The following is a 26,925-nucleotide window of genomic DNA, read 5'->3' as shown; positions in this document are numbered from 1 at the left end:
GTTTTACATTATTGTTCACTGTTTATTGCTTAAGGGAATTGTCCCAGTTTTAATATCAGCACTTTGACTGAATAAATCCTACATGCTTGTTATTTGGGAAAAATAATATTGATTCATGTAGAGAAGGTGACTAAGAGCAAAGCAGAATAGCAGGGAAAAAAGATAAAAATAATGAATCCTTAGTGTTCCTTTGCAGGAAAGGCTCTACTTATGATGCAAATGATACAAAATTAATGCATTCATTAATTAAAAATGAGAGGCGTCACAAACATGAACTTGTTGTTGAAATGGAATTGCACTGCCATATTCCTCATGAATTGCCACGTTATGCTGAGACCCCTCAGAGCAAAGCTGCTCACCCTCAGAGGGGTGAGAGGCTTCTGCACCACTGAACACAGAAAACAGAGGGACATCCTCATTCAAAAAAGGTCTGTGGGGTGGATTTGTTAGAGGGAGGCACAGCCAGCAGGTGTTGTACACAGCCACCAGTCTCCACCAGTCCCTTCCTCTTCCCTACCCTCCATATTCTTCACCCACTTGGAAAGGGTGTGTGACAAGTGGAAGAGTGAGAGGTACAAGTCATTGTCAGGCTGCACTGGGATAGTTTTCCAAATATACTGTAATGGGAAGTATGTCCTAGACCTAGAAGTATTTTATTAATTGTTGGAAGGTAATTTTATCTGTAACTTTCCCTTTTCTCCTCATCAATCTTTTGTCTCCTTCCCCCCCAAATTTTCCACTTTGCTGTGTGATGATAGATCTACAGAATTCTGGGTGTGGAATGTAACTTACAGTCCGATGCTAGTTATCTGTAAGGTGTGCCAAGAGAAGCTCAGCACAGATCTTCATAAATGATGGAAGGTTAATCCAGTCTCATCTCTTGAGTTGTTCTCAGCACACACAGCTACAATGCTGGGGCTTCAGATAATGTTGACTAACACATTTCTTACTTTTAACCCATGGAGTAAATCCTTTTCAAAGCAAACTAAAGTTATGTTTTACAGAAGTATTTCTTGACTGTCCTAATAAATAGAAAACATTAAAGATGTTCCTGTGATAACAAACTGATCATTTTGGTTCTACAAACTCTCTGAGCTTCTCTATTGACCTTCTATCAACTTTCCTTCAAAATACAATTTTTCTCCTCCATTCTATATTTACACCTGTTGTTATTCTAAACTTCATTTTATATTTGATAGCTTAGCTTTCCTTATTGCTATGATGCCGAGTAAATGTTTTTGCTTATATTTAAAAATCCTGTGGAGTTCCCTCTCTTACAAAACTGGTGAAGAAAGGCTCATCCGTGTTCTGTGTCCTACTGTTACATTTTCCACTCTATTGTAAATTTCTTTTTCGCATCACTCAATTCAGCTAATTCTAAACTTTCAGAGACCTCTCTTCATCATATTCACATAAATGTCTTCAGCATTTCTCAAACACATGCAAAAGCTATGTATGCTGAATGCATTTTAGAAAGAATTACTTGCTCATCTCTAGTTCCCAGTCTTTCATGGATCTAAATTTAGTTTACCACAAAATAGTCTATTATGTAATTTCATTAAGGTTTTCCTAGAATCTGTCACAGTCTTGAGCCACGAGAATAGCCTTTTGCTATGAGCAAATTTGGTGAATGAAGATATTCCCTTTATTTTCTAAACTGCTAATGAACAAGTTGAAAATGCCAGTTGTATTGTGATATTCCTTGATAAGTTCAACAATTAACAGCTTTCCATTTTTTCCAGTTATCCCTACATACTTTCCACATTGCAGCAAATTGTTAGCTTGTTACAAGATGAATTGTCAAGAACCTCCAAAATCAGATTTTATCAAAACTCTTCAGAAAATTTGGAAATAAATGGTTTATTATGCATTTCATAAGGTCTAGGTGTTTAGAAGACTGTTAGATTTCTATGGAAGCCTCAATGGCATAATCTTATTATTTTTAATTAATGTCTGTGTTGCATCCAGTGCTGAATCATCTTCTGCACTCACACAGAGCGGCAGCTGGTTTGTGATTCCACTTCTGTGCTGACATTCCTTTTGGAAGGCATATCTTCCTACTCTTTTTTTCCTCTGAGTTTAATCTAGTCTTACCCAAGCAGTCACAAGCTGTGCTGCCACAGTCAGTGGATTTAGCTTTCTCCAGGGAAACGAGCAGCAGAGGTAGCACGAGCAGGGCTCCAGCCCACACTCTAGCCTGCACTCCTGGACCATTCCTATGGCCCAGCTACCTGGAGATGAGCAAACCAGGCAGCTCAGCAGCCCCTCCCTGGGGATGGAGAACACGAGCCCTTGGGACAGAGAGCCAAGCCCACAGCTGCACAGATGGGAGAAAGGGTGGAAAACCAAACCCAGGGCCTGTCTCCTCTCAGCACAGGGCTGAAGGGCTGGGGTCAGATGTGAGCAACACTCCTGGGACACCCACTGCTGTGGCATCCCTCCAACAGGTGCCTGTTCTTAACAAAGGTCAGGATAAAAATAATTTAGGAAGTTGCAACATCAATGTAAGCAGCAGGAGTGTGAACTTGTAATCACTCCCAGACCAAGACACATATCCAATAAACTGAGGTTTTGGGTTATCTTCTCTTTAATGTGAAGAGATCTTCATATGACTATTGGACTAATTATTGCACAGGTGAGGCATTTAGATACATTTAACATCACAAGGCCGGTCAGAGCACCATGCTGTCACTTCACAATTTTACATAAAGATTAGCAGAGCTGTAATTTCATTGCCAGGCAAGAAGTTGACAAAAAGGTATTTCTTCCCTCAGAAACTGGAGTACAGACTCTAAGTTTCTTACAAGGTATGATAAATAGAAAACTTTTCTTCTTCCTTGTTTTTCCTGCCCTGTCAAGACACTTCAACACCACTAAAGGGCTTGACTCTACAACCTGAATTGAAGTAAATCAATTAGTTGTCAGATTGTATCTTATCTTTATAAAACACCAGTATTTCTGATACTAAATGATATAAAGAATTGCTTTCATCTAACCTCAAAAAAGAAAACCCCTAAAGTGTTTTAAAGATACATCATGACAAAGTTTTATGCCTTTTTTGAAATTCTAATAATTCAGTGCTGAGGACACCTCTTGGATGTGCTACAAGTGTCTGCTGTTCTGAAAATATTTTTCAGTGAATATTAACTCCCTGATCTAGTGAACATCTTTATTATTGAACCTTCTGTTACAGGTGAAGAGAAACACCATTCTCCATTCTGCTACTGATAAGAAACAAACTGTAATACCCTAAAAAACAAGAAAGTAAGCAAAGCTGCTTCTTTGACTTCTGAATGGGACTTGCTAGCCAAATTCAAAAACTATAGTCAATGACATATATATTGAAAAAACATAGAACCCTGAACATACCCCTAATACCATTCCTGGTGTGTTATATTGTGCTGAGATCGTAGGTGTTGTGTTCTTCCACGTCTCCCACAATCAATGGTCTGTCTTCCAAACATTCCTCCAGTGAATGGAAATCATTCTTACCTGCTAATACTTCTCTTTATGTCAGGATAATGCATTCCTGCTCATTGGCTCTGCTTCTTCTGAGCCTTTAATTTTGTTCCTTAAACACTGTTTGCATGTTCCTTAAAAATCACTGATTCCTCAACTCGTTGCAGAGCCTTCTCAGCTGAGTCTAAACTGCAGGAGCTAACTGTGCTTGCTTCAAAGGTGCTTCGTAACTGGGAGTTTGTGTGTCTCATGGGAAAGCAATGACATGCCCCAGATTTGGATGGGAGCGTTGGAGAGGAAGCTACATGTGGAAACGCAGGAATTGTGAAGCAGACTTTGGCAATCAGCTTTTCTGAGCCCTAACAGAACAGCAGATGCACTGAGGACAAAGGAACTCCTAAACCATCACAGTCAGAGTATTTGTAAGAAGCAATTGTTTGGGATTTTCAGAGGCGGGAAAAAAACTAAGGAGCAGCTGTCTCAAAAAACAGTCTTAAATCAAAAATGGCTGCAGCTTTGAAGGGAACTGGCACTAAAGCCAGAGGTCATAAATGTTTGGGATAAAATGGAGGCAGATTTCTAGAAATTGCTGAAAAGGGGTAAAACAAAAAATACAGTATGTCTGCCCATATATCTTAGGAGGAATAAATGTGAATAAATGAAAATTTGGGGGTTAGTTTCTTCTGAGAACAGCCTCCTTAGTCATGGTCAGAAAAAAATTATTGAAGAGGTGCTAAGGGTAGGAGGAAATAATACAGTGGGAATGAAGCACTGTGGAAAAATACCGACTCTAATTGCTAAATTTGGCACAGATATATCTCGGATGTTAATCCTACTGAATGTTTGCTATATTGGGATATTGGTTACTTATCAAAGGTATGTGTGTGCTCAGAATTATATTTTCTGTAGCTTTCTTCAGCCGATTGTACCATCAGAAATGGATAATTTGTAATATTCTAAGACTGATATTTTGCTCAGTGTAAGGTGACACTTTCCTTGCAGGATATCCAAACTAATCACACTGCCAACCAACAGGTATCTTATTAGTCTGGTTCCTCAGCTTTTAAAATGTCTCATAATTCTGTGAAATATTTCTGGTGTTGAGATTCTATCAAACTGTATCTTACAAACAGTGTATCCAGTAATGCATATCAATTTCAACAACCAGGAACTGTGAATGTCATCCATCTTTAGTAAGTAACAAGTATATGACCCTTCTTTCTTTTTCTCATTGAACACCTGATAAAGTAATGCTACCTTTCTGTGCCAGCTCCATGCTGTCTATGGAGGAAGACCCGAAATGGGCTGTTCCTCTTCTGGTGCCTATACTTAGAGACAGCCTTTGATTCTCAATGATTCTTGACTTTTTTTGTCTCTCCCTGTTGCATCTCATCAAACATAAGTGATCCTTTGGAAGTTAGGCAGCTGGAAAATGAGTGGCACACAGTGGTGTGGTGTAGACAATAGCAGATCCCAACAACTTGTGCCTACAATGGAAAGCAGATGATACATTTTTAAGTGTGCATGTGGGTGTTTACTGACATCACAGGTAGTTTGTGAGGAGAAAAAGTACAAATTTATTAATATGGAAACCACACTTTCTTTGTTCAGTTCTAAAAGAGGCAATAATTCTAAAAGCAGGGTATGTGCTCCTTGGTACAATAGCATGATATATCCTTTTGGAGGTTATTTTCCCACTGGAAATGACAGCTGGCTGTACTCTGCAGAGATGGGACTGTGGTAAAAGACCAAGTCAGTCCTCAGCATGAGCTTTTGTGACTCTCAAGCAGGCACCAGACTGGAAAAACTCTGCCTTTGTGGTGCTGGACATAAAGGACTTTACATTCTGGTTCTTTGACATTTCCTTGGATATTGAAAGAGGAGCAGTGCACACTTGGGAACACCCGCCTCTAACAGGGTTGTAGATTTCAGCCTGGGTAGCAGTGACTAACCCAAAGCTGGAGAACTGGGAGAGGAGGTGGCTGCAGGTTTGGGAAGAGTAAGGATGGTTTCACCTATGGGAACCACCTGCTGCTTGCAGAGGGAGGCACAAGCTCCTCCCCAGCAAGGATACAACAGCCAAGTTTGCTTCCCAACCTGAGCCTGATCCCATGAGGTTTCTCTCTCTCTCTCTCTCTCTCTCTCTCTCACACACACACACACACACACACACAAGGCTCAGCATCAGCAGGAATTACTGACAGCAGTCAGTGAGCCCCATCAGCCCCTTGGTATTTAAGGGTTTGGTCTTTAATCTCTGCAGTCTGAGGAAGCTTCAAAGCCAGACTTCTGACTTGCTGCCCTGACACATGGCCACCTCTGCAAAAGGTGAGGGGCCACTGTTCTCTTATCAAAACTGATTGCCTCTGTGTTTTGTGTGGACGCCAAAAATCCCTTTAGAAAACATTGGTGATAAGTGCACAATGCCTGGGGGCTCCATTGCTGGCTCCGAACGAGCAGGCATGGACAAGGAAAAAGCTCTGGTTGTCCATGGAGTTTTATGGCCAAAATTGTTTACTAATGGAGTTTGGAGACTGTGCAGCTGGCTGAATGGGTTTTGGGGGGGTCACAGTTTTGGATGAATGTGCCTGACATCTCCTCGTGCTCTTCTCTTCTACTGCAAAAGTCCCTTACAGGAGCTAGTCATGCAATTATTTCCATTCCCTGATTGAGTTATGGCAATTAGTAATATCATTACTGTGGGACAGAAGCTCTGGTGAAGAACTGAGACCTTTAATAATCGGGTTTTGTACAAATAAAGAGCAAGAAGTGACAATCTAGATATAACTCCTGGGACCAGGAGTAAAGCTTTAAGAAAGGTCTTTAGGGCTTTGAATCCCTCAGGGAGAGAGAGCAGTAGAGGGAGAGCTTGGGAAAAAAAAAAGATTTGTGGATTTGTGAACTTGAAAATGTCACACATTTTTCTGTTGAAGCTACGCCTCATTTCTGTTGTTAACATGTCACTGTAACACCTGCTGGCCCTGATTAGGATTCCTCTGGGATGGTATAATCACAGAGCACAATGTGGCCACAAAGAAATTACAGCTCATGATCTGCAACATAAAAAAGGGGGAATAATGATAGACTCAACCAGACTTATGCTGGGTTATCCATACATATGGCCTGTATGGATGCATTTGTGTCTTCATTTACTATTTTGATTCAGCTCTGTAAACATCAGTGCTCCCTCATAACTCTGAGCCTGGCCATTATAAGTTGGCTGCTCTTATGGTGTCATTGAAGAAGATCCCAAACAGGGATTTGAAATAGGAGAAAATAACAGCTTAGACTAAGACTACTGTAAGATGGGCTGGCTGAGGGGGAAAATTTACATTTAGATTGAGCCTCTTCACATCTTCGCTAAGTAATTGTAAACTCTCTCTCGTGCCTCAACCCAAGAAAAGAATTTAGGCACTCCTGCACTGCCAAAAACTGTCTTATGCTTGGTAAGATGTGTGATAGCTAATCTAAATAGTCAGGCTCAGCATCTACTTTTCATAATTATTTGTGCAAATACAGCTCAGTTATCAAATGTCAGCATTAATCAGACAAAGGATATCAGCATTGCCAAAATAAACATGTTTTAAAAGTGTTGTGTCTGATTATTTGTATTATTCAACCAACACCCAGATGTCCTATTATGTTAAGAGCTACACAAGCATATAAGAAACCATTCCACCAGGAGGGAGTGCATGACTAATTTATGATAAGAGAAAACAATTGGACATTACAAGCAAATAAAAAGAGAGAGGAGAATTAGGGGGCTTGTGGTAGTCTATGACTGTGTATTCCTATAAGAACCAATAATTAGTTTTAAGTAAAGGAAAAAAAAAAAAGTTTTGATATAAATAAGTAAGTAATATGATACCAGTAATTCTTACCAGGCATTTGCCTAGCCCAATGGAGATTTCTGTGGTATGTACTTAGCTTTCATATTAGGGTCTTATCCTCATTCACGTCATGCCTGTTTACACCATTCTCCTAGGGGTCTCCAATAGGCATTGCACCACAGCAGAGGACAGAGGAACACAGCCAAAACCCTACAGCTGACCTCATACCACACAAATCTGCCATCTGCACCCAGCCAGGCACATGCCCAGGGAGGGCTACAGGGGCTGCGTTTCTTTGTCATTATATGCCTTATACTGCCAGCACAGCATAAAGGGATCCTGATGTGGCTGATCATTCGTCTCCCTCTAACCTGTTCTGCTGCAGCATGTTCTCAGTGCCTCAGCCCGACTTTGTTTGAGCATTAATGTGAATAAATCACTTTATTAAGGTGCCTGGTTGAACTGGTGCTGCCCAGGACAGCGAAAATTACTGTAAGTTTCAATGAGAAGAAGGTGCACAGAACACAAAGATACAGAGTTTACAGAGGTATCTACTCTCCAGTCTCCTTCCTAATCTGAGGTCACCCTGCCTTGTCATGGGCTTTTTCATTATTCTGAGACTCAATTTGTCAAGGGCACCTCCTCAGAAGTCAGGATGAGTTTTAGTCCTCTTTGCCTGCAGGAGTTTGTGGTTGGTGATGCACAGCAATACAAAAGACATCTTAAATATAAAGTGTTTAGCAGTTGAAACAAAGTATTTAGTGGGGGAAAAAAAGATAAGTAAGATTAAAAAATATATATATTTATTCATGTATTTGCAGTATAAAATTTACAAGGTAACCACAAGAAACTGGGCTCTGTCAGGCACTTAAGTGTCTCAGATTAATTCTCCCAGACAATTCCCAGCCTTTTGTGAATGTGCTCCTTTCTTCACATCCCTAATTCTTTTCCCCTCCAGTGCAAAGAAGCCTGGCAGTGTCCCTCAGCTATTGTTTGTAGAAAAGTGGCTTATCTTGAGCCATACTTTTCCTTTCATTTTCCTTTTGAATTGAACCATTCTGTTCACGGGGCAAAGTCAAAACATGGCACTCATAAATTATCACAGAGCAGTTCTCCTTTCATCACAGGCATAAACACTTCACAAATCTAGTAGGTGAAGCTGGAATTCCCATTATTCTTGGAATTTACAGCCAAAACCAAGTGAGAGTGGTGACACAGTAGTGCAAAACAACCTTTCTGATATCTCCCATGTAGGGCAAGATCTATAATATTGTTTCCAATAATTACTCTTTCTCATTATAAAATACAGCAGTTGCCATCTCTTTCACTCTCTTTCACATTCCCATTAAGAAGAATTCCTTGAACTGACAAGCAGTGTACTGCCAAAAAAAAAAAAATTTAAAATAATAATTTAAAATAACAACTAGCAGCACAGCAGCCCTGATGGAACACTGATAATATGTGATGGCCTGATAGCAATGCTATGTTGTTGAAATGTAACAGTAGTTTATATTTTATAAGCCATTTTTCTAGATCAACTGAGTCACTTCATATTGCTTCTATACACAAGTAAATTACTAATGTTTTACACGGAGGGAGAATAAGGGGACTTACACCTGCGAGTGGGTTTGTTGTGTTTGGCTCTTCTCAAAGTGTTTTCTATAATTTTTAAAGGGCTTGGCCCAACGAAGTCCTGCCGGTAGCTCTAGCAGAGATGTACATACCGGCTGCAGCCAGTGCGATCTGTGCCACAAGAGGTACTTTGCCGTGTGACCTGGAAGGCACATTTGGATGCGGGAACACAGCCGTCTTGGCAGCGAGGCCAACGGGTGGAAAATAAAGAGCACTAACGGAACTGGAATTTTCAAGAGATTAAAAAAAACCACCCAAGACAGCATGGCATCACCGCTGGGTGCCCGGAGCAGAGCTTTCTTTCATCGCCTGCCCGCTCACGGAAGGACCACGCTGACCTGTCAAGGAGGTCTAGGGGACGGACCTGGCCACGTCCTCCCCCTCCGCTGCCGCTCCAAGCCCTGGCTTTCCCCCGGGGCTGGACCGCCCTGGCCCCCGGGCCCGCCGACATCCCGCCCATCACCGCTCTCCCGGCTGGCGCTGCCCACGCCGGCTGCCCGGGGAGCTGCTCACAATTCCTGGAGACCTGTAAATAAGCTCTGATTTGAATGTAATGTTTTTTTCACCTTTGCAGCCTTTACGAAGTAAGGACTACCTGTTGCATACTCATGCGGCAGCGCTATTCAGCAGGATAAATCAGTGTTCCCCTCTTTTACCAGGAGAAAAGGACCCGGGGATGCCCGAGCCGTCCTGGCTCTTTCCCGGGCAACGTGGCCTGGCCCCGGCCCCGGTTTGGCACTGCCAGAAACAGCTGCCTGGTCTCGCCTTGCCCACACGCCCCGTGGTGCCCGGTGCCTTCAGGCTCCAGCAGACCTTGGGGCTTTTGCCTTTCGGGGTAATGCCTTGAGCCCAGATGAGCGGAGCGGGGGACTTGGAGAGCCGCAGGATGCTGCCCACCCTCCCATCCTCCCCAAAACGGCCGGGGCTGTCTTCCCCCGAGCACGCTGCAGTCCTTGACGTCCGGGCGTGGATGATCCGAGCCTCCCAAGGACTTCAGAAGCTAAGCACGCATTTACCACTTTCGTCTGACAGATAAGGCAGCCACCGCGGCTACTCCAAGGTCCGCTGTGCCCCAGCGGAGGAATCGGAAACATCCCGGCTGGTGCTGCTCGGCTCTCCCCATTGAGGCTGTGCCTCTTTCCCACGCCTGAGCCTCTCCTTCCTTTCGTTTGCTCTCCGGTGCTTTGCAAATGTAAGGGCTGCAATTTCATATCCCCGTGCTCCAAAAAGGACGGATCCATGTCTTTTGTAGCTCAGCCAGAGCCAGGAACTTGCTGATATCTCGGATACTCGGCTCTGCCTCTAGGTGAACCTGCATCTGCCTTGAGCAGGGAGATAATGCGGTGGCTGTTGTTTTGCTGCTGCCAGTCCCTGGAGAGAGCGTTTCCATGAAGTCTTAGCTCCGGGGGAAAAAAAACCAAAACAACCAAAACTGTCAACGCTATATAGCTCATGACTGGGAAATCAAAATTTCTCCCTAAATGAGGCTTTCTGATAGGAAGAGGCTGGCAGAGGCGTCCCTATAATAAAGCGTGCGAGGAAAGTAGTTTGCCGGGCGGGAGGAGAGCAGCCTGGCTGGTTGACAGAGGGGGCGGATCCTGCGCACGGGCGGGCAGCGCCGAGTCGGAGCGGCCCCGGCAGCCGCGGGGCTATTTCAGGAGCCGGGCGGAGGCGGCGGCTGGAGCCGGAGCTGGAGCTGGAGCCGGGGCCGGGGCAGTGATGGGGTTAGCGGCGCCGGTGGGCTGAGCGGGGGGCTTGCAAGCGGAGGCGAAGGCAGTCGGGAAAACAAGCCTTTGCCTCGGATCGAGGGGAAAAGGATAGGATTTTTGGGCTGCATCACAACTTGAGCAGCATCAAGCTGAGCCAGGCGTAGAGAGGAGCGGGAGGGGAAGAAGAAGGAGGAGGAGGAGGAGGAGGAGAAGGAGGAGGAGACGGCTGCCACCGGAGGATTTGGGCTCGATTTATTCAAACAAATCAGTGCTCAGGAGAGAGCGGCGAGGAGGAGGAGGAGGAGAAGGTGGGGGTGGGGGGGCAGGAAGAGGGGGATCTAGAAAGAAAAGTGTGAGGGCTGTGGCTGGGAGAAATAGAAGTGATGAGAGAGCGAGCAGGGAGGCTGGAGGAGGCTGCCCGTCCTGTCGCCGCGCCCCGCGGGGACCGCCGCTCCTGCCGCCGCCGGGCGCCCCCGCGGCCGCCGCTGCCGCCCCGCCGCCCCCGGCCCGGCCCATGGAGGCGCTGAACGGCCCCGGCCCGGGGCCCGGGGACGCGCTGCGGCCGCCGCCGCCTTCACCCGGCCACCACCACCCTCACGCCGAGAAGAAGCGGCTGCACCGCGCCCCGTCGCCCGCCAGACCCTTCCTCAAGGACCTGCACTCCCGCGCCGCCGCCAAGCCTCCGCCCGCGCCCCCCAAGTCCCCCGGCCTCCCCGCTCGGGCGCCCTCGTCGCCGCACCCGGGCGTCCACCAGCCCTCCGCGGGGCTCTTGCCGGCGCCGGGCCGCCTCTCCCGCCGCCCCGCCGCCCCGGGGGGCAAGGCGGCCGCCGCCGCCGTCACCGCCGTCGGCAGGGCGGGCGCCAAGGCCGCCCCCTGCGCCAAGCGGGCAGCCCGCGGTCCGGAGCCGGGGCCCGGCGGCCGGGGCGCGGGGCGGCAGCCCGGCGGGGAGGCGGCCCCGCCGCCCGGCAAGGGCAGGAAGGCGAAGCGGGGAGCCGCGACGGGCAGCGGCCATGCGGCGGCGGCGCTGGCTCGCGTCGGCCACACGGACAGCAGCTCCGACCTCTCCGACTGCCCCTCCGAGCCGCTCTCCGACGAGCAGCGCCTGGCCCCGGCCGCCAGCAGCGACGCCGAGTCCGGCACCGGCTCCAGCGACCGCGAGCGGGAGCCTCCCGCCGCTCATCCCGCAGCTCATCCCGCCACTCATCCCGCCGCCGAGCCGCCCCGCTCCGGCCATGGGCCCGGCCCTGGCCCCGGGCGCGGAGCTCCGCTGGCCCTCGGCTCCCGCGGGGATGCGCTACCTGCGGCCACGGGCGGGGGGCGAGCCCCGAGCCGCGGGGAGCCGCCGCCGGCGGCCCCGGAGGAGCTGCAGCGGGAGGTGGAGGAGCTGCGCTCGGAGAACGAGTACCTCAAGGTGAGCATCGCCCGCGGAGCCCGGCCTCGGCGGGGAAGGGAAGGGCAGGAGGCGGCAGCGGGAGAAGCGCGGCCCCCTCCTGCCCGGGAATGTGGGGACAGCGCTTGGAAGGGGGGAAGTAGATTCGCGCTGCCTGGAGTTACCTCCCGCGAGACCCCCCCGCCCCCGCTGGACCAAATGCCAAATTTTACCCGCAGGAGAGAAATAGGGGCAGGGAGAACCAGCCGTGCGCCTCGGCCCCCTTCTCCCCAGCCCCCACGAAGCGAGACCGCGGCACGGCTTAAGGACAGTTAAGGGACTTAAGCGTATGATCACGGCTCCCTGCAAAGCCCGGTCTGTGGGCGCTGGATGAACGTCAGTCCGATGCAACATGTACCGTGGCAATGTTGCGTTTGGTTAACGTGGTGGTAGCTCAGCAAAGCCCGACTCTTTCTAAAGCACCGCAAACGCTCCAATGGTTAGCAGGACTTTGCTTTCCAGGAACTGTTTTCCTCAGTATCACCCTTTTAGGAAAAGCCAAGGAACAGGTTCCCCCATTTGATGTGGAAAGGATGGCAGCATTAAGTGCTCTGCTTATTGTGCTACTTTATCACTGGAAAGTGGAGCCATTCACAGTAAAGTACTAATAGGACAACAAGAGCAGCAAGAAAAAAAAAAGTCATTGCATCCTTGTACAGGTAGAAAAGTTCATCAGTATGAATCCATCCTCGGAGAAACAGGAAAGTTAAATTCAGGCAAGCTCTGAGCTGAGTTGACCTGTGGGAACCTTTAGTTGGACTTGTACTTACAATCTGATCTTTTGGCAGAGCAAAGGAGCTACATCCATAAAGATCTATAAATAAGATAAACAGATAATCCTGTAACCACAGCCACTGTTTGACTCTGCCTCTGGTGAACACAATCTTTGTTCCCTGTTATTGGGAACACTCTGTTGTCAAGCAGAATAACCATGAAAATCCATGTAAATCTAGGATTCTTACTCGAATAGGAACTGGAGTTTTGTGTATAACCTTGGGAAATAAGGGTGATAAAGATACAGGCTAGGCTCGTTAAAGGGTTTTGGCTAAGGTACAAGAAACAATATTCAGCATAGCAAAAGGGTAACAGCAGGGGTGCTGCAAGGTTCTTTGCTGGGTCTGGTGCTGCTTAGTGAACTGGAAAAAGGAGCGAGCAATGATACAGCAAAATTCTCAGATGACATTAAGTTTTTCTAGCATAAGTCAAGTCTAGCAAAGATCAGACAGAACTTAATCACAAAGTTAACCCCTGAGGAATGTGTGAAAAAGGAAGTCAGAGGACGGTAAATAAGTCTTTACATTCAAAATCTTAAGTACTTGGAGGGAAAAAGTATGCACTCTTCTGTTTAAGTGTGGTGTGTTAACTCAGGAGCATCATGAGAGAAGGAGAAATTAAAATCTGCAAAAATTGTTAGATTACAGTGGGAACTGAACAGGGACAAAGAAAATCTGGCAATATTTTCAATATTTTATAGAACCGTAGCTATTACACAGGTCAGTGAGTGTATCTAAAATACTGTGGGCACTGCTGGTCATCTAGAAAAGGATAATACAAAACCAGACCAATAAAAATTATTGGCTCATAGAAAAGCTTTTATAGCATTCATTGGATGGGAAACTCGAGTGTGGTAGGGAAATGTAATAGTCTATAAAAAGACAAGCAGCACAGAGAACCTTTATCACAAGCTTATGTTTTATTTGACTACCTAGAAGCAAGAGGAGATGTGATGAAATCAGAATTGATAATGGGAATTGCTTAAGGAGTAGCTAACTGGCACTGCCACTAGAAGTCATGAAGTCCAGGAGCATCTCCTTGCATTACAGGATTTGCACAACTATATGAGTACTTTATACTTAAACACATTACAAAGTGTGTCAAGCTCTCTTTATACTGAAAATGATTTTTACTTTGGGAAACTGAAAAAGAAAGAGTGTGTCTGAATTGTCTAGGACAGACCCCCGTTACTGTGTCCCACCTGAGGAACCCTGTGATCATGGGACCTAGCTGACAATGGAAGTCTTAGGCGAATAACTTAATTCTGCTTCATTCCAAATTTTTCACCCTGTGCAATGTCTTCAGGTCTTTTACCTTGATGTCTTCATCATCTACAGCAATTGTGTCCTGATACTTTTTTAATTCAGATTGTGACTTTGTCATGCTGAAAGTATTTCTGTGTCTATCTGGTAGGATAATACAGACTGGTTTCCTCGGTAGGATTGTCCTGGTGCCTGGAAAGCCATGAGCTAACACTATTGCCTCTTCTGAGGGAAATGAGTATGCTGTCTGCTTTGCTTGGCCACCTGGGTGTGTGAGGTCTTAGTTCTGCTCCTCTCTCAAAATGGTTGGAAACAGCCCAGTGGTGCAAAAATTATCAGGAGAATTCCCAAACTTCACTTGCCTTTCCTAGGAAAACCTATCAGAAAGTCTGCAAATTAAAACCACATCACTGTCTGAGTTGTTTACTTGTGGGTTTGTTCCGTGTGTTTTTTACAATGCAGTTCTCTTGGTTGGCATTGGAGTGAGCTGTGTTTCTCCAGAGGGGGCTAAGGGATAACAGGGATGCTGTCAACTGTAAATAGACAAATGATTAGATAAATCCCAGAAGAAACTGCTAATTTCCTGAGCATGGCCACAAGCCAAATTTTGTGGTTTTCACTCCTCCTTATCCCTCCCTGCAGCTGGAGTGCAGCCCTAAATGTACATAATAAAGTCTTTTTCAGGGAATTTTAACTTTCAGGTAGGAAGGTCTTTCATGTATCTTTCTTGTGTCTGTAACACAGGTTATAGAAGATACACACACACACACACACAGACACGCACACACACAGACTTAGTGCTAAAGATTACTGGAGATTAAAGTGTTGCCAGAAAGGAAAAAACAAAACAAAACAAACACAATAATTTGTTTTTGTTTCTACATACTAAGTACTAGAAAGTCTCCCAGAATGCAGAGCAAGCTGCTACTTCTGCCAACATCTCAGACGTCTTATACCATGAGCCGGATTTTAACTTGGTATCAAGTTTCCACCTTACGTATTTCCAGGACTTTACTCTAGATAAGAATTTGGCTCTAGCCGTAGCTAACTAGCTGCAAGGCTAAGCCTGTAGGTGAAGTGCATGAGGAGAAATGTTTACACTGAGAAGCCTCTCTTCTACTACCATTGTGAAATTTCATCATTGATTTCAGTTTCATGTATTCCTTGCATGACCTGATTTCAGCTACCTGTGGGGGTAGACTGTAATACTACAGCAGCATTTAAAAGATATCACTTCGTTGTTGATGTCTAAAAAGAGAAATTTTGTCATGGTGCCTGACTCTTCAGGACCAGGAGATCCTTGGTAACTGCTGGTAGTAGATAAAGTTTTAGTTATTGCTAGTTAGTCCTGTCAGTAGTAGCAAAATACTGCCCACACAAGTGGTTGATTTTCAAGTTTACTTTAATGTGTCCAGCACCTGGAGAAATGTCATTCACTATGTGAGTCCTTGGAAAACTTGGAAAGAAGCCATTTGTGGTGTAGAGCCCTCTGAAGGGTGAGGAATTCTTCTTTGTCTCAGGCAAACTTTAATTTAGACTGTGTTAATTAAATAAATGTGCTAGCAGAAACAGCAGCAGTGTTTTAGTCACAACACACGCCCCTTTTCTCTTTGCACCCTTCATGGCCATAATGTGAAAGCAGCCTCCTACATGAGGCATGATGCTTCCTACAGCCCCTAAAATAAAACTGGTGCTTGCTGTGCTTTTCTTTACCTGGCCTTGTCTTTGTGCCTGTATTGGTACAAGTTCAGTATGCTGGAAATGCTGCTATGGTGTGGATGAGCACAGAAATATACTGTCTTGGATTTACTAGATAACTAGAACTGTCTTTTTTTGTCTTGCTTTGTCTTTTTTTCTTTCTGTAAGAACCGCTCCAGGCCCCTTATTCCGCTGTGATGCATCTAAACTATGTTCATTTTTGTTTAAAATCACGATGTGTGTCATATGAGGCTACATTGTATTTCTTTACTCACTTGAAACTGTAGCTCTTTGAGTTGTAGGCTGTGCTCAGGAGGAGTAATTCCACCGCTTCTTTTATTAACCTGCAGGGATTTGTGGATGTCGAAGGGTTTTGCAGAGCAAAAATGATGAAAAGCGATGGCACCGATTTTTTCCGTTTAGTGAGGGTTACCAGAGTAAAAATAGAGCTCATCGCACGTCTCTGCTTGAGATGCTGCTTTTCCCACCTGGAGAGCGGTGGCCCCGGAGAGAAGGGAAGGTCACAGACCCCGCCTGGCTGGGCTCAGCCGGAGGGACTGCCAGCTGCAGAGGGAGATGTCACTTTGGGGGAAGAATAGCGAGCCCATGTGCCCTGTTAGCTCCAGATGAGTCCCTGTCAGCCCCTACCCGGCCTGGAGGGGACAAGCTGTGTGACACACCCGGCAATAGTTTGCTGGGGTGGCCCTCAAGAAACACTATGGATGTTGGCATTGATGAGTGCTCGAACAGCTTCACGAGCCCCAGCCGAGGATTATGTGCCGAAACAATACTGTAGCTAATGCTCGAGTGAGGCAGGAAAGCTGCCAGGTGCTGCTCTTGCCCTCAGATCCTGCAAAGTTAAACCAGCCCTCAAGTCAACAGGTGCTCACGGTCCTATGACTTTTCAGTTCCCATCTTGGTTTGTGCACAAGCTTCAGATCACGCTGGATTGGTGCATGACTTGTAAAATATCTGATTTGAGAGCTAAGTAATAACATCAGGGGCCCAGGGGCTTCGGGTTCATTAACATATTTCGCAAGAGGCAAAAATAATGGTTGTTGCTTTCTTCCCAATCAAAGCCTTTCAGAGCATATTTATCCCTGCTGCAGTTCTGCTGTGAAGTGCTATGGGGGATGTGTTTATTCCTTAGCAGCAGCAGCAGCATCTCCTACATATAGACATTTTGAGATATTTAAAACATGAAAACAGAGCTTATGTAAAATCACAGTTCATGAATCTTAGATTTATCAAGGACTTTCTAGAAGCTCTGGATTTGCCAGCGCAATAGTAGCTACCCACTCTAACTTCCACTCTTCTTCCCTTCCCCACTCTCCCCTCATTTGATTAAATGTATATTAAATAACTTTCTTTAGAAGATAGTACTGACAAAATCTATAAATATGACTTTTGTGTAGATTAATAAACATATCCTTTACATAGATGTTTGAATTTCCTCCTTCATTTGCATTTTCTTAAATACTATACAAAATATTGATTTTGTGTGTTTTTGTCTTCCTAGTTTGTAAGTATTTTCAACTTAATATATCACTTCTGGACACTGATGGGTTCTAATTCGCTGGAGCCTGAAGACTTTGCCAGTGTGTTTAACTGTATTCACAGAGTAATGAGTTCAGTATCCATGTATCTTTTATACTGGTTTTTTGCATGTAATTTCTCCCTAATAATAATTTTCAAGTTTTCTGTGACTCATGGTCTCATTCCACTATTTAGTCTCTATTCAGGCTCTGAGATAGGAGCTTTTTTATTTTAGGCAGTAATTCATCTCAGTGAAGGTAGATCAGTAGGCTGACCTAAATGCAAGTGGTGCAGATGACCCTTTCTCTGTATTTACACGTGGTTTAGTCATCTTGCTTTGGACTGCATTTACTCTGACCCCTTGAACAAAACATCCTCATCATGCATAGGTCTTAAAGCTGTCCAGAGGACCTGAGTAATGGAGCACATTTGATGCACACTTGGAGTGTAGGTCTCTTGTTTTATTTTGGAAGGAATCCGTTTCTTGCATGCTCTGTGGACAGAATGAGTGTGCAGTTGGTGGAGATGATTGGAAAATTTATTTTCAAATGTTGTTACAGATCATAACCAGACTGGCTGGGTAGACAGAGCCCATAAGTTATGCAAGTATTCCTGGTCATTTCAGTGGGAGTGACTCAGATGAGTATGGGTTACTCAGTGTAATAGCTGCCTGGCCTGAACTTTTCTTTCTTGCTCTCTCTCTCTCTTTTTTTTTTTTTTTTTTTTTTAAGAATCATAAACAAGGCATATTCCTGTAATTTGTTCTTAATTATACTTCATTATAATTAAATCAGTAATAAACAAGCATGACATCAGTAAAGGTATTAATAAGATAATGGCTTCTCTTCTGACAGGCAAGTGTTCAATTTGCACAGTACAGATAGAAAATGACCTATCAGTATGTATTTGGGCTACTCAGTGATGGAAATTGCACACAAGGCTTTCCCCTTCTCAGCCGGTTCACCTTGGCTTGGCACACTGATAGGCAAACAGGGAATCCTAATTCTGTTGCTTTTGCGCTGCAGTCTCGGGGACTCCTGCAAACAGAGCGGCTGTTTGCGTGTGGCCCTGTGTCCTTAAAGCCACCCTGTGACTCTCAGATGGGTAGCTCCTATTAGACCCCACATAGCTGGGCTTTAGGAAGTCATTTGGGCCAAGAGAAACCATAAGCTGAAGGACTCAGGAGCTGGTGCAACTTGGATTTCTACTGCAAATTTGGAAAGAGCTGCCAGTTAGAAAATACAATTCCATTCTTTCTTTTTTTTCCTGATGACCAGAGTGACACATAGGGAAAGAAAAGTGTTTAGCTTTTCCTAAACAATATTCCTTCTTGCAGGACTCTCTGCCTCGTGCTGTTCTTACTGAAAGTAATAGCATCATTACCATTAAATTAAAAGGGATCAAGAGGAGGCTTTCATCCCCTTCAGGAATGCACAGCAAAGTGAAGCTTCTGATGCCAGCACTTAACCTCCCAATTTCAATTGCCACTTTGGGGTGCTGGAGCAGGTCCTCCCTGTTTAAGGAAGGGAGCAGCTCTCCATTTTTAGATGAACAAAGAGGGATGGCTGCTTTCTTGCCTGTTTGTTTTAATTACTTTTAAGTGCCTATTCTGTTCTCTTTCTTCAGTTTTACAATATTAAAGTCTACAATATGAAGCTCAATACCTCCTGAGAGAAAGAGCTTTAATTCTAACTCACAATAATAAGAGTAGTAAGAACAATATATTTTAATTAAGTCAAGGGTTTGACTTATCTGTTATTTCCATCTGCCTTGCAGTCAGAGCATCCCTTTTTTGCAAACCACCACGCTGGGAATTTTGGCTTTGCTACATTTACCTGTGATTTCACAAACAATTGACATGTTTTCCTTCAAAGCAGTAGTTTGCCAGTTTAGTAAGTAGGACCATCATGGTTTCAGCTGTAATGTCCCCTTCTGCGGGTCTTCAACTTAGTTTCCTTATATTTCTGTGCACAGATCACTTTAGGAGAGGATTTTAAGCTGGTCTGATTTTCCAGGTGCAGTTGCAACAGTTCTGACTTAGGATCTGTTACCATACAATTTCAGTGTCCGCAGCAGAATCACAAGTACTTGCAGAGGAGAATAAGCTGTTAAGAATACCCTTGTCACTGGCCTTGTGGGCTGTATCGAAAGCAAGATTGTGTCTTTATTGTAACTAAACTGTTATGGTTTAGTTAAAGGTTATCCCAGTATCTATAATTCTGTGCTGACTGACATATAAAATCTGGGCCAGATTTTCCAGAGGTGATATGTTCCTCTCTATATATTTATTATATAAAACTAGGACTTCATATTGCTGTTCAAAAGGATTTAATGTGTCTGATTTAATCTGTTTCTTTTCCTCTCTGGGCTGGACAGACTACATAGGCTCAAGCCCCAAGCACTGCGGCAATACAGCAGAAAATGGGCTCAGGCTACATGCAGCCTGTACAGTGAGGTTTCTGCTCCTTGTACAGTCAAAACTGTTTGTGGCCTCATGTTGCCTTGTTTAAATGCTCATCCAAAGGGTGCTGTATCTCTAAATACAAGAAGTCAGGACACAGTTTGATTTCTGTGTGAAAATTTTGGGAGTAGAAAAGAAATTAATTGTGGAAAAGAAAGTTCAGTCAAAAAAATATCTGAGAGGAGAATTGTGTGAGATTTTAAAGTACAGCTTCCTTCATGGTATTCTAAATTTTAATTTATCTGCAAAATTACACTAGAGAAAAACAAACTTTGTATTTATAACCAAAACTAGAGGCAAGCATAGCACCAAAAAAAAAAACCCCAACAAAAAAACCCAACAAAAAAAACCAAACAAAAAACCAACACCACCAAAGAAACACCAAAAACAAACAAACAAAAACCAGCCAACCAAAAACAATCAAACAAAATAAACCCCCACAAAGTTGTAGTTGTGCTGATAAGGGAGATTGAGAAAACTTTGGTTTACCTGGAGGTTTAAAACAGTCCTGTCTCCTGAAACATGGCTCATGCCAGTGCATGCAGCTCTCTGAGGAACATTTTTGGTGTGAAGAAAGACATTGGATTCAAGTCTCCAATAGAGACAGAGTGACTCTTCCATCTGGGAGAACTCCCTTGCCCACAGATGGGATGTGAAAAGATTCAGTTTCAATGGGATGAGTGTTTCAGGGATTGGTTTGTTTAAAAATTTTGTGAGTTTCACTTTCCGAATTTGGTTGCAATAAATGCTTTGAAATCAAATATTGTTTATTATTTGTCTTTAGAAACCAACCAAATTTACTATCAACAAAACTTGACGAAGATAAGAAGGAAGTTTAAGAGATGAGCAATGACCTTATAATTGCAGCCTACATTATACATGGAAGCTGTTGCTTAGTTCTTAAATCTAAATATCAGATTATAAACCAGATCCCATTAATTTGTTGATGGTAGTTGTTTTTCTTTATTATGGATTTGTGTTTCAAAATTTTAATTTACAACCAAATTACTAATCTAACATTAGCATTCTGAAGATGACATTAAAAAGTTAATTGAACTTAAATCTAGTTGTGGTAAATTAAATACCTAAGTCTGCAGACAAACCTTGAGAAATAACTCTGGTCCTTTTCATTCCATGGGGCTGTGTTAGCTCTGACTGGTAAAGACTCTACTTTTGGTATGAGTGCCTTAACCAAAATACCTCATTAATAAACTGATAATGCACAAGTGTACTCCTTTTCTTAGGTTCAAAAGCCACTACTACTCTCTAATCAGTTTATAAAACCTTGACATTTTCTTCTGCATCTCTTATCTTTGCTGTGTAAACTTTTACTTTACCACTTGAAAGTGTCTATAAATGTGAAGTAGTGGTAAGTGTGTACACAGAAAAGAAAAGCAGTCTCATTCCCAATCCAGTCAAGCATGCATTGCTGTGTTTTTCTTTTTTTAAAAATACACATCATCTATCAAAACTTCACCAGTGCGTCGGCCAGAGTAAACTGGCCAGAGTACTTGGCTGTGTCCTGAGGAGGAGTAGATAGAGCCTGGACCCTCAATTGTTTTGAAATAATCCTGATGGGTTTGGTCTGCAGAGCTCATTTGCTTCCTTGAAGTCAGATGTTTGTGCTTAATTAATGTATTTGGAACTTCTGAGGATGCTATTGCTGCAAGGGTAACCTCGATGACTGTGCTTACACTATTCCTTTTCAGCGTATGGTGTGAGCACAATCCAGCTCACTGGGGAGTAACCCTCGAGTTTATCCGTCCACACAAATATCCTGTTCCTGCACCTGTCCCAGAGAGACTGTGGGACAGGATGCTCCTGCAGCAGAAATCTGAATATATTGAGAATGTACAGTGACACAGTGGGCTCATGAGAAAACTTCTCTGCCTTTTCAGAGCATCTGGGGAGAACAGTGTAGGGCCCTGGGTGGGCGGTACTGCTGGAGCAAAGCCTCACTGGTGAGCCCAGAGCTGTAATTTTGGAAATAACAGGCCTTGTGCGTACCCAAAATTTATGCTGACTCAACTAATTGAAATTAAACCATAGCTGTATAAATCCTGGAATTTTTATACGTGGATGGGATTTTGATAAGAACAACGCTGTAATTCTGACATAACTGACAAGGCTAAAGAACCCATCTACCCATCTTCCTTTGGTCAGGACTGTGCTCAGGGACAAGATCTGCCCTGCATTTGTTTCCAAAGTTCCAATGAAGCAGATGAATATGTCAGTCTGGTTATGCCATGGGAACGGAAATGGTTGAGAGGACTCCCAGGAGACTGTGGGCAGATGTGTTCATGCAGCGACTGGACAGGGATGGTTCAGCCAGGGGCAGGGGCATCTTTGTCAAGGGTACTGACTTCATAGCAGTGCCTTCTCCACCTGAGATAAGTGTGAAATATTCTCTGGTATTTTGGGTATTTTGAAATGCCCTTGATATTTCAAGTGTGAAATAATTTCCAGCCATCCTTGGTATTCCAAGTGTTATTTACAGACCTGAAGTGAGGTCACAGTGCAGCTAGCCCCAGTACAAATTCTCCTGGATTCTTATTCAAGCAAAGTTTTCCACAGAAAATCTGATCTTTATAATATCAAATGCAATTTTAAAGAAACCAATTAAAAAATCAATAGTCCGTTTCAAATATTCTCCTCTTGCCTCTTTTTCTTGATTCTTTCCCCCTCAACTTTGTTCAGTTTGTAGAATCATACGTTTTTCTCTCATGCAGTAGTTTAATACCTTGTACCCCTCTGCCTGGAAGACCTTTCTAACTTGGAGCTTTAGTCATCCACGTATTAAACAAATGGCAGTGATAGAGCTTATCCTGTTCAGCTGTAAATCTGTAATCTGACTTTAGAGAGCAAGTGCTACTCATGATACAACGTGGAACTGGGACAGTTCATGATGCCCAGAAAAGAACAAGCAGGTTGTTCCCATGGGCACAGGTTTTGTTTTGTTCCTGTGGTCCCGTTATTGAGATGTGTATACACACAACAAAGCCCCACTTTCTCCTGCACACAATCCACGTGTCATTAAGCCTGTGCACAATGTTAGGATTGGATGGTACAGCATTTCTGTATGGAGCAGTTCAGTATTCTGTGCAAAGCACTTTTTTTTTTTCCTGAAAGGAAGTGTTGGTTGTTAAAAAGGCACACCACACAGAGATGTTGAGGCACTTGGTTAAGTAGGTTTGCTGTACTCTAAGTGAAGGAAGGAATCAGTTCAAATAGTGGTATTGTGCAGTTTTAATTTTAATCTGAGATGCTAAAATGAAAGTTACCAGTTTCAGGAGACAGAAGCATCTGGTTTGTTTTTAATTATCAAAGCAGTTGAAAAAAATATGACAAGTATTCATTAATTTAGTTCAGCATAATTACTCAATGTTGGGTTAAAAATTCTGTTCCTGTGACTTCTGGAGCTGCGTGCTGCAATCTGTATAATTTCATTGATGTGGTATCCTAGCAAGCATGTTTCCTATTTTGCTCCCATGGGTGAGATTTAGAGGTATGATGGAGCACTGTTTTGCCTTCTCACAGGATGAGCTGGATGAACTTCGGGCTGAAATGGAAGAAATGCGTGACAGCTATTTAGAGGAAGATGTTTACCAGCTGCAGGAGCTCCGGCGAGAGCTGGACCGGGCAAACAAGAATTGCCGCATTCTGCAATATCGTCTCAGGAAAGCAGAACAGAAAAGCTTGAAAGTTGCACAAACAGGCCATGTGGATGGAGAGCTCATTAGGAGCCTGGAACAAGATTTAAAGGTGGGTTGAGAGATTCATATTCACAGCAAAAGAGAGCAGACTGTGATGTGGCTCTCTGCAATGGAAGTGAGGGTGACACATGAAACAAGCATTAGTTCTCCAAACGTCATGACCAATTTCCTTCTGCTGTGGTGGAGAACAAATATTCAGCTCATCACCATAAAAAGATGTGTCAGAGAGTAAAAAAACATGTGTTCAGATTCAAAATGAAAGAAATACAGTCAAGTTACATTTCTGCATTTGAAAGATTTAAAGTGTCTTGTTTTGCTGGTTTTACTGAAAACCTTAACTTTGCAATACTGTATAAACAAAACCTAATATGATTTTTCCAGTTCATGCTGTTTCTTTCCTTTCTTGCTTATGCCAAGTAACTGGAAAAAAAATAGTCTAAGTTGCATTTCTTAGTGTCTAGTGAGTTACTTGTAACAGGAACGGACCGTTATAATATTTTTGCAGGGCAGATAGAGAATAAAAATGCTCTTTCCCTACAAACACAAATACCTGTAAAAATTATATTCATACTGAAACAGTTTTTGTATCTTTCAGAAATGCTTCCATCAAGACATATAGATTTATATAGGTATATAGACATATAGATAGATATAGACACATAGACATATAGATTTATATATAGACATTATATAGACATGATGTTTATCTAGCTTTACTCATCGTTCTTGATATTGCTATCTTGTAGCTGCTTTTAAAATATCTTCTGTAGAGAGGGACTGCTTGAAACTAGAATTATTAAATATATTGTACTTAAAAATGCAAAACATAAAACCTTCTAAAACCAGAATGATTTGTTGTCAGCAGTGGAAATGAGAGTAACATATCAAGTCATCAAACCTTTTAAAATGTCAGATCTAATTTTCCTTTTATGATGGAAACCAAATAATAACCTTATAACAATAGCAATAGTACATTACTCAGTAAAAATCTTGTACCTAGATTTCAGTGAAAGAGATATTGAGTGGTTTTAGCTAGTTGGCTTTGGTTTTACTGACTTCTTGTAATTCCATAGTTCCTCATGTTGTATGATGTATCACCTTTACAAATGTTTTTTGTAGTAAATATCTATTCTTGTTAGGCTGTACTCAGAAAGCCTAAGCTAGCATATATTTCTGTGCTTTCATATCAGTCTTGCCTAGTTGTGATTGCTGCTAGAGCAGCAAGTTTGTGTGGCTGTGACTGCTGCACACGTTGCTTTGATCGATGGCCCATCAGCTTTACAGCACAATTCCTTGTCTTTGGCTTTATCTTTGTGATGTGCTGGGACTTTGATGGGCAGCTTTGGTGTCTGCTTTTTTCCTCCTGCTGCTCATGACATTGCCTTAGCATAATGTGGAGAGGGAGCTGGAGATGGGTAATCAAATATATTTTCATTCTGGATTTCTTTATTAGAAATGAATATTCATTTTGGTACTTGGAAGGCTTGGAGTGTTCCATCAACAGTGTCATAATTGAATTAAAAATCTCTTGGCTGTCTAGGGCTGTAATATGCTTTTTACTGTAGGAGACATACTGTAATTTTTACTCCTTATGGATGATCTTCATGCATTTGTGCTCTTTTGACCAGGTAGCCAAAGATGTTTCTGTCAGACTGCACCATGAGCTGGAGAGTGTGGAGGAGAAGCGAGTTAAAGCAGAAGATGAAAATGAAGTCCTTCGGCAGCAAATCATTGAGGTGGAAGTATCCAAGCAGACGCTGCAAAATGAGCTGGACAAGTTAAAAGAGGTAAGCAATTGTCAGAAAAGCCACGAAGAGCACCACTGCTGGGTTAGAACGGAAATTTGGCACACAGGTGTTTTAGACTAATTCTTATATTAAATGCTTGCTGATATTGCTTGTAGAATTGCCCCAAAGGTCTCCTTTGTTATGTGTCCCAGATACATCATCGGCAATTTAGAATCAATAGAGATGTAGATGAGTGATGCTCCACTTTTTGTCTGGGGCTTCTCACAGGGCTTCTGTCCCATTTTAAACTGCTTAAAAACTCTCTTCCTGCTGGAGCAAAACTCTTTCTGATTTGACTCCAGCTAACTCTGGCTGTTCTTTACACAGACTGGGACTTCCACCTGCTTGAAAGTCAAATGAGGTGTGCATGACTTGTCTCTGAGAGCAGGGTTCAGATAGGCAAGCCGCTGTTTTGGCTGGTGCTGCTCAGTGGTGGCAGTGGAGCCATCAGCATGAGCTGGGCAGCCAGAATGTGGTCTGTAATGTATAAATAACATTACACTTCAGGCACAGAATCGCTGTCTCTTGAGAAAAGGAATCATTTCAACTGGTGCTGACACACAGTCATACTGGTTGAAGTGATGATCCTTGGAAGCAAGTGAGCTGAGGAGTAGGGGACCATAAAGGAAAGCCAAATACTAAGCACAGCTCTTTGCTGGAGCCTACATCCCAATCTGTAGCGGTATTTCTGTTCTCTTAACAGTACAGCAGATTGGCAGCTCACAGCCCCTGCTCTGTTTTAAACCAGATTGAGATAGAGCATTTAAACATAATGAGGTAAGGCATTTATCCTCTGAGCCCTGGTCAGATTTAGAGAGCTGGTGCAATTATGTGTTATTTTAATCTTTCCAACATTACTTGTGAGTCAACTGGCACAAAGCCTGGCTCAGTTTTATAAGGACAGTCCCTATTTAATTTCTCTGTGCGTTAGAATGACGACTAGTCCAGTGCAGGAGTTTTGGAGTGTTTGTACCTCACAGAACAGATCATCAGCTGGTGTACATATCAGTGGTGTTTAGATTACCTGTGAACCTGACACAAAAGATAAAGTATGCATGATGTTTTAGCTACTCTTCTCCTTTCTCAATGTTGTGAATGCTGTGTTAAGTGGACATGATACCATGTTACAGGGTCTGCAGTCTCTGCTCTGTACAAAAATGCCATCTCATCCGCACTACCGAATTAATGCTTGCTGTTGTTTAACATGCAGGTCCACCAGGTACTGCTTGATGGTTTTGGGGTTCAAGCAGAAACTAAACCATGGGGGAGAGGTGAGGGAAAAAATGGTCTAGCAGTGCTGAAGATAGAAGCTAGCTCTAACCAGGCTGCATTTATTACTTTGCTGCTTAGGTTGCTGCAGCCTAGCTGTGCTGGGAAGCACTGCTAAGTCAGCTGTCTCTCTGCTGGACTGCAAGATGAAGTGAATGCACCCTTTGTAAGCATTCCTTGCCCCGTAAGAGGCAAAAGCTGGAGGGGAGCTAGGGAAAGGGAGAGATAGCAGGTAGGATGATGGGATGTATTCATGCTGATCTGGAGATAAAGCAGGGCGTAAGAGGGATCATGAGATGCAGTAGTAGTAGTAGTAGTAGTAGTAGTAGAGATAGTCTGGTTTCACACGCCATGAATTGTGGTTTC

The 26,925-nt window shown here is 43.7% G+C and overlaps 1 protein-coding gene across 10 annotated transcripts in view; it reads left to right on the top strand.

Annotated features, from left to right (window-relative positions):
- Nucleotides 1-10,942: 10,942 nt before the first annotated feature.
- MTCL1 (microtubule crosslinking factor 1) overlaps nucleotides 10,943-26,925 on the top strand; it is a 104,767-nt gene continuing 88,784 nt past the window's right edge. For 7 of the 10 annotated variants that reach the window (XM_058830497.1, XM_058830492.1, XM_058830491.1 and 4 more), the window contains exons 1-3: nucleotides 10,944-12,041; nucleotides 23,328-23,552; nucleotides 25,132-25,290. In XM_058830497.1, the coding sequence (XP_058686480.1) occupies nucleotides 11,145-12,041; nucleotides 23,328-23,552; nucleotides 25,132-25,290 (1,281 nt within the window). In that variant the 5' untranslated portion in view covers nucleotides 10,944-11,144. Of the gene's footprint in view, nucleotides 12,042-23,327; nucleotides 23,553-25,131; nucleotides 25,291-26,925 lie in introns of all 10 variants that reach the window. The other 3 variants (XM_058830500.1, XM_058830499.1, XM_058830495.1) reach the window with 1 other exon arrangement.

Source organism: Poecile atricapillus, chromosome 2 (genome assembly GCF_030490865.1).
Source record: "Poecile atricapillus isolate bPoeAtr1 chromosome 2, bPoeAtr1.hap1, whole genome shotgun sequence".
Taxonomy (NCBI): domain Eukaryota; kingdom Metazoa; phylum Chordata; class Aves; order Passeriformes; family Paridae; genus Poecile; species Poecile atricapillus.
The sequence above is the reverse complement of the archived record's forward strand: the minus strand, read 5'-3'. Positions and strand labels throughout refer to the sequence as shown.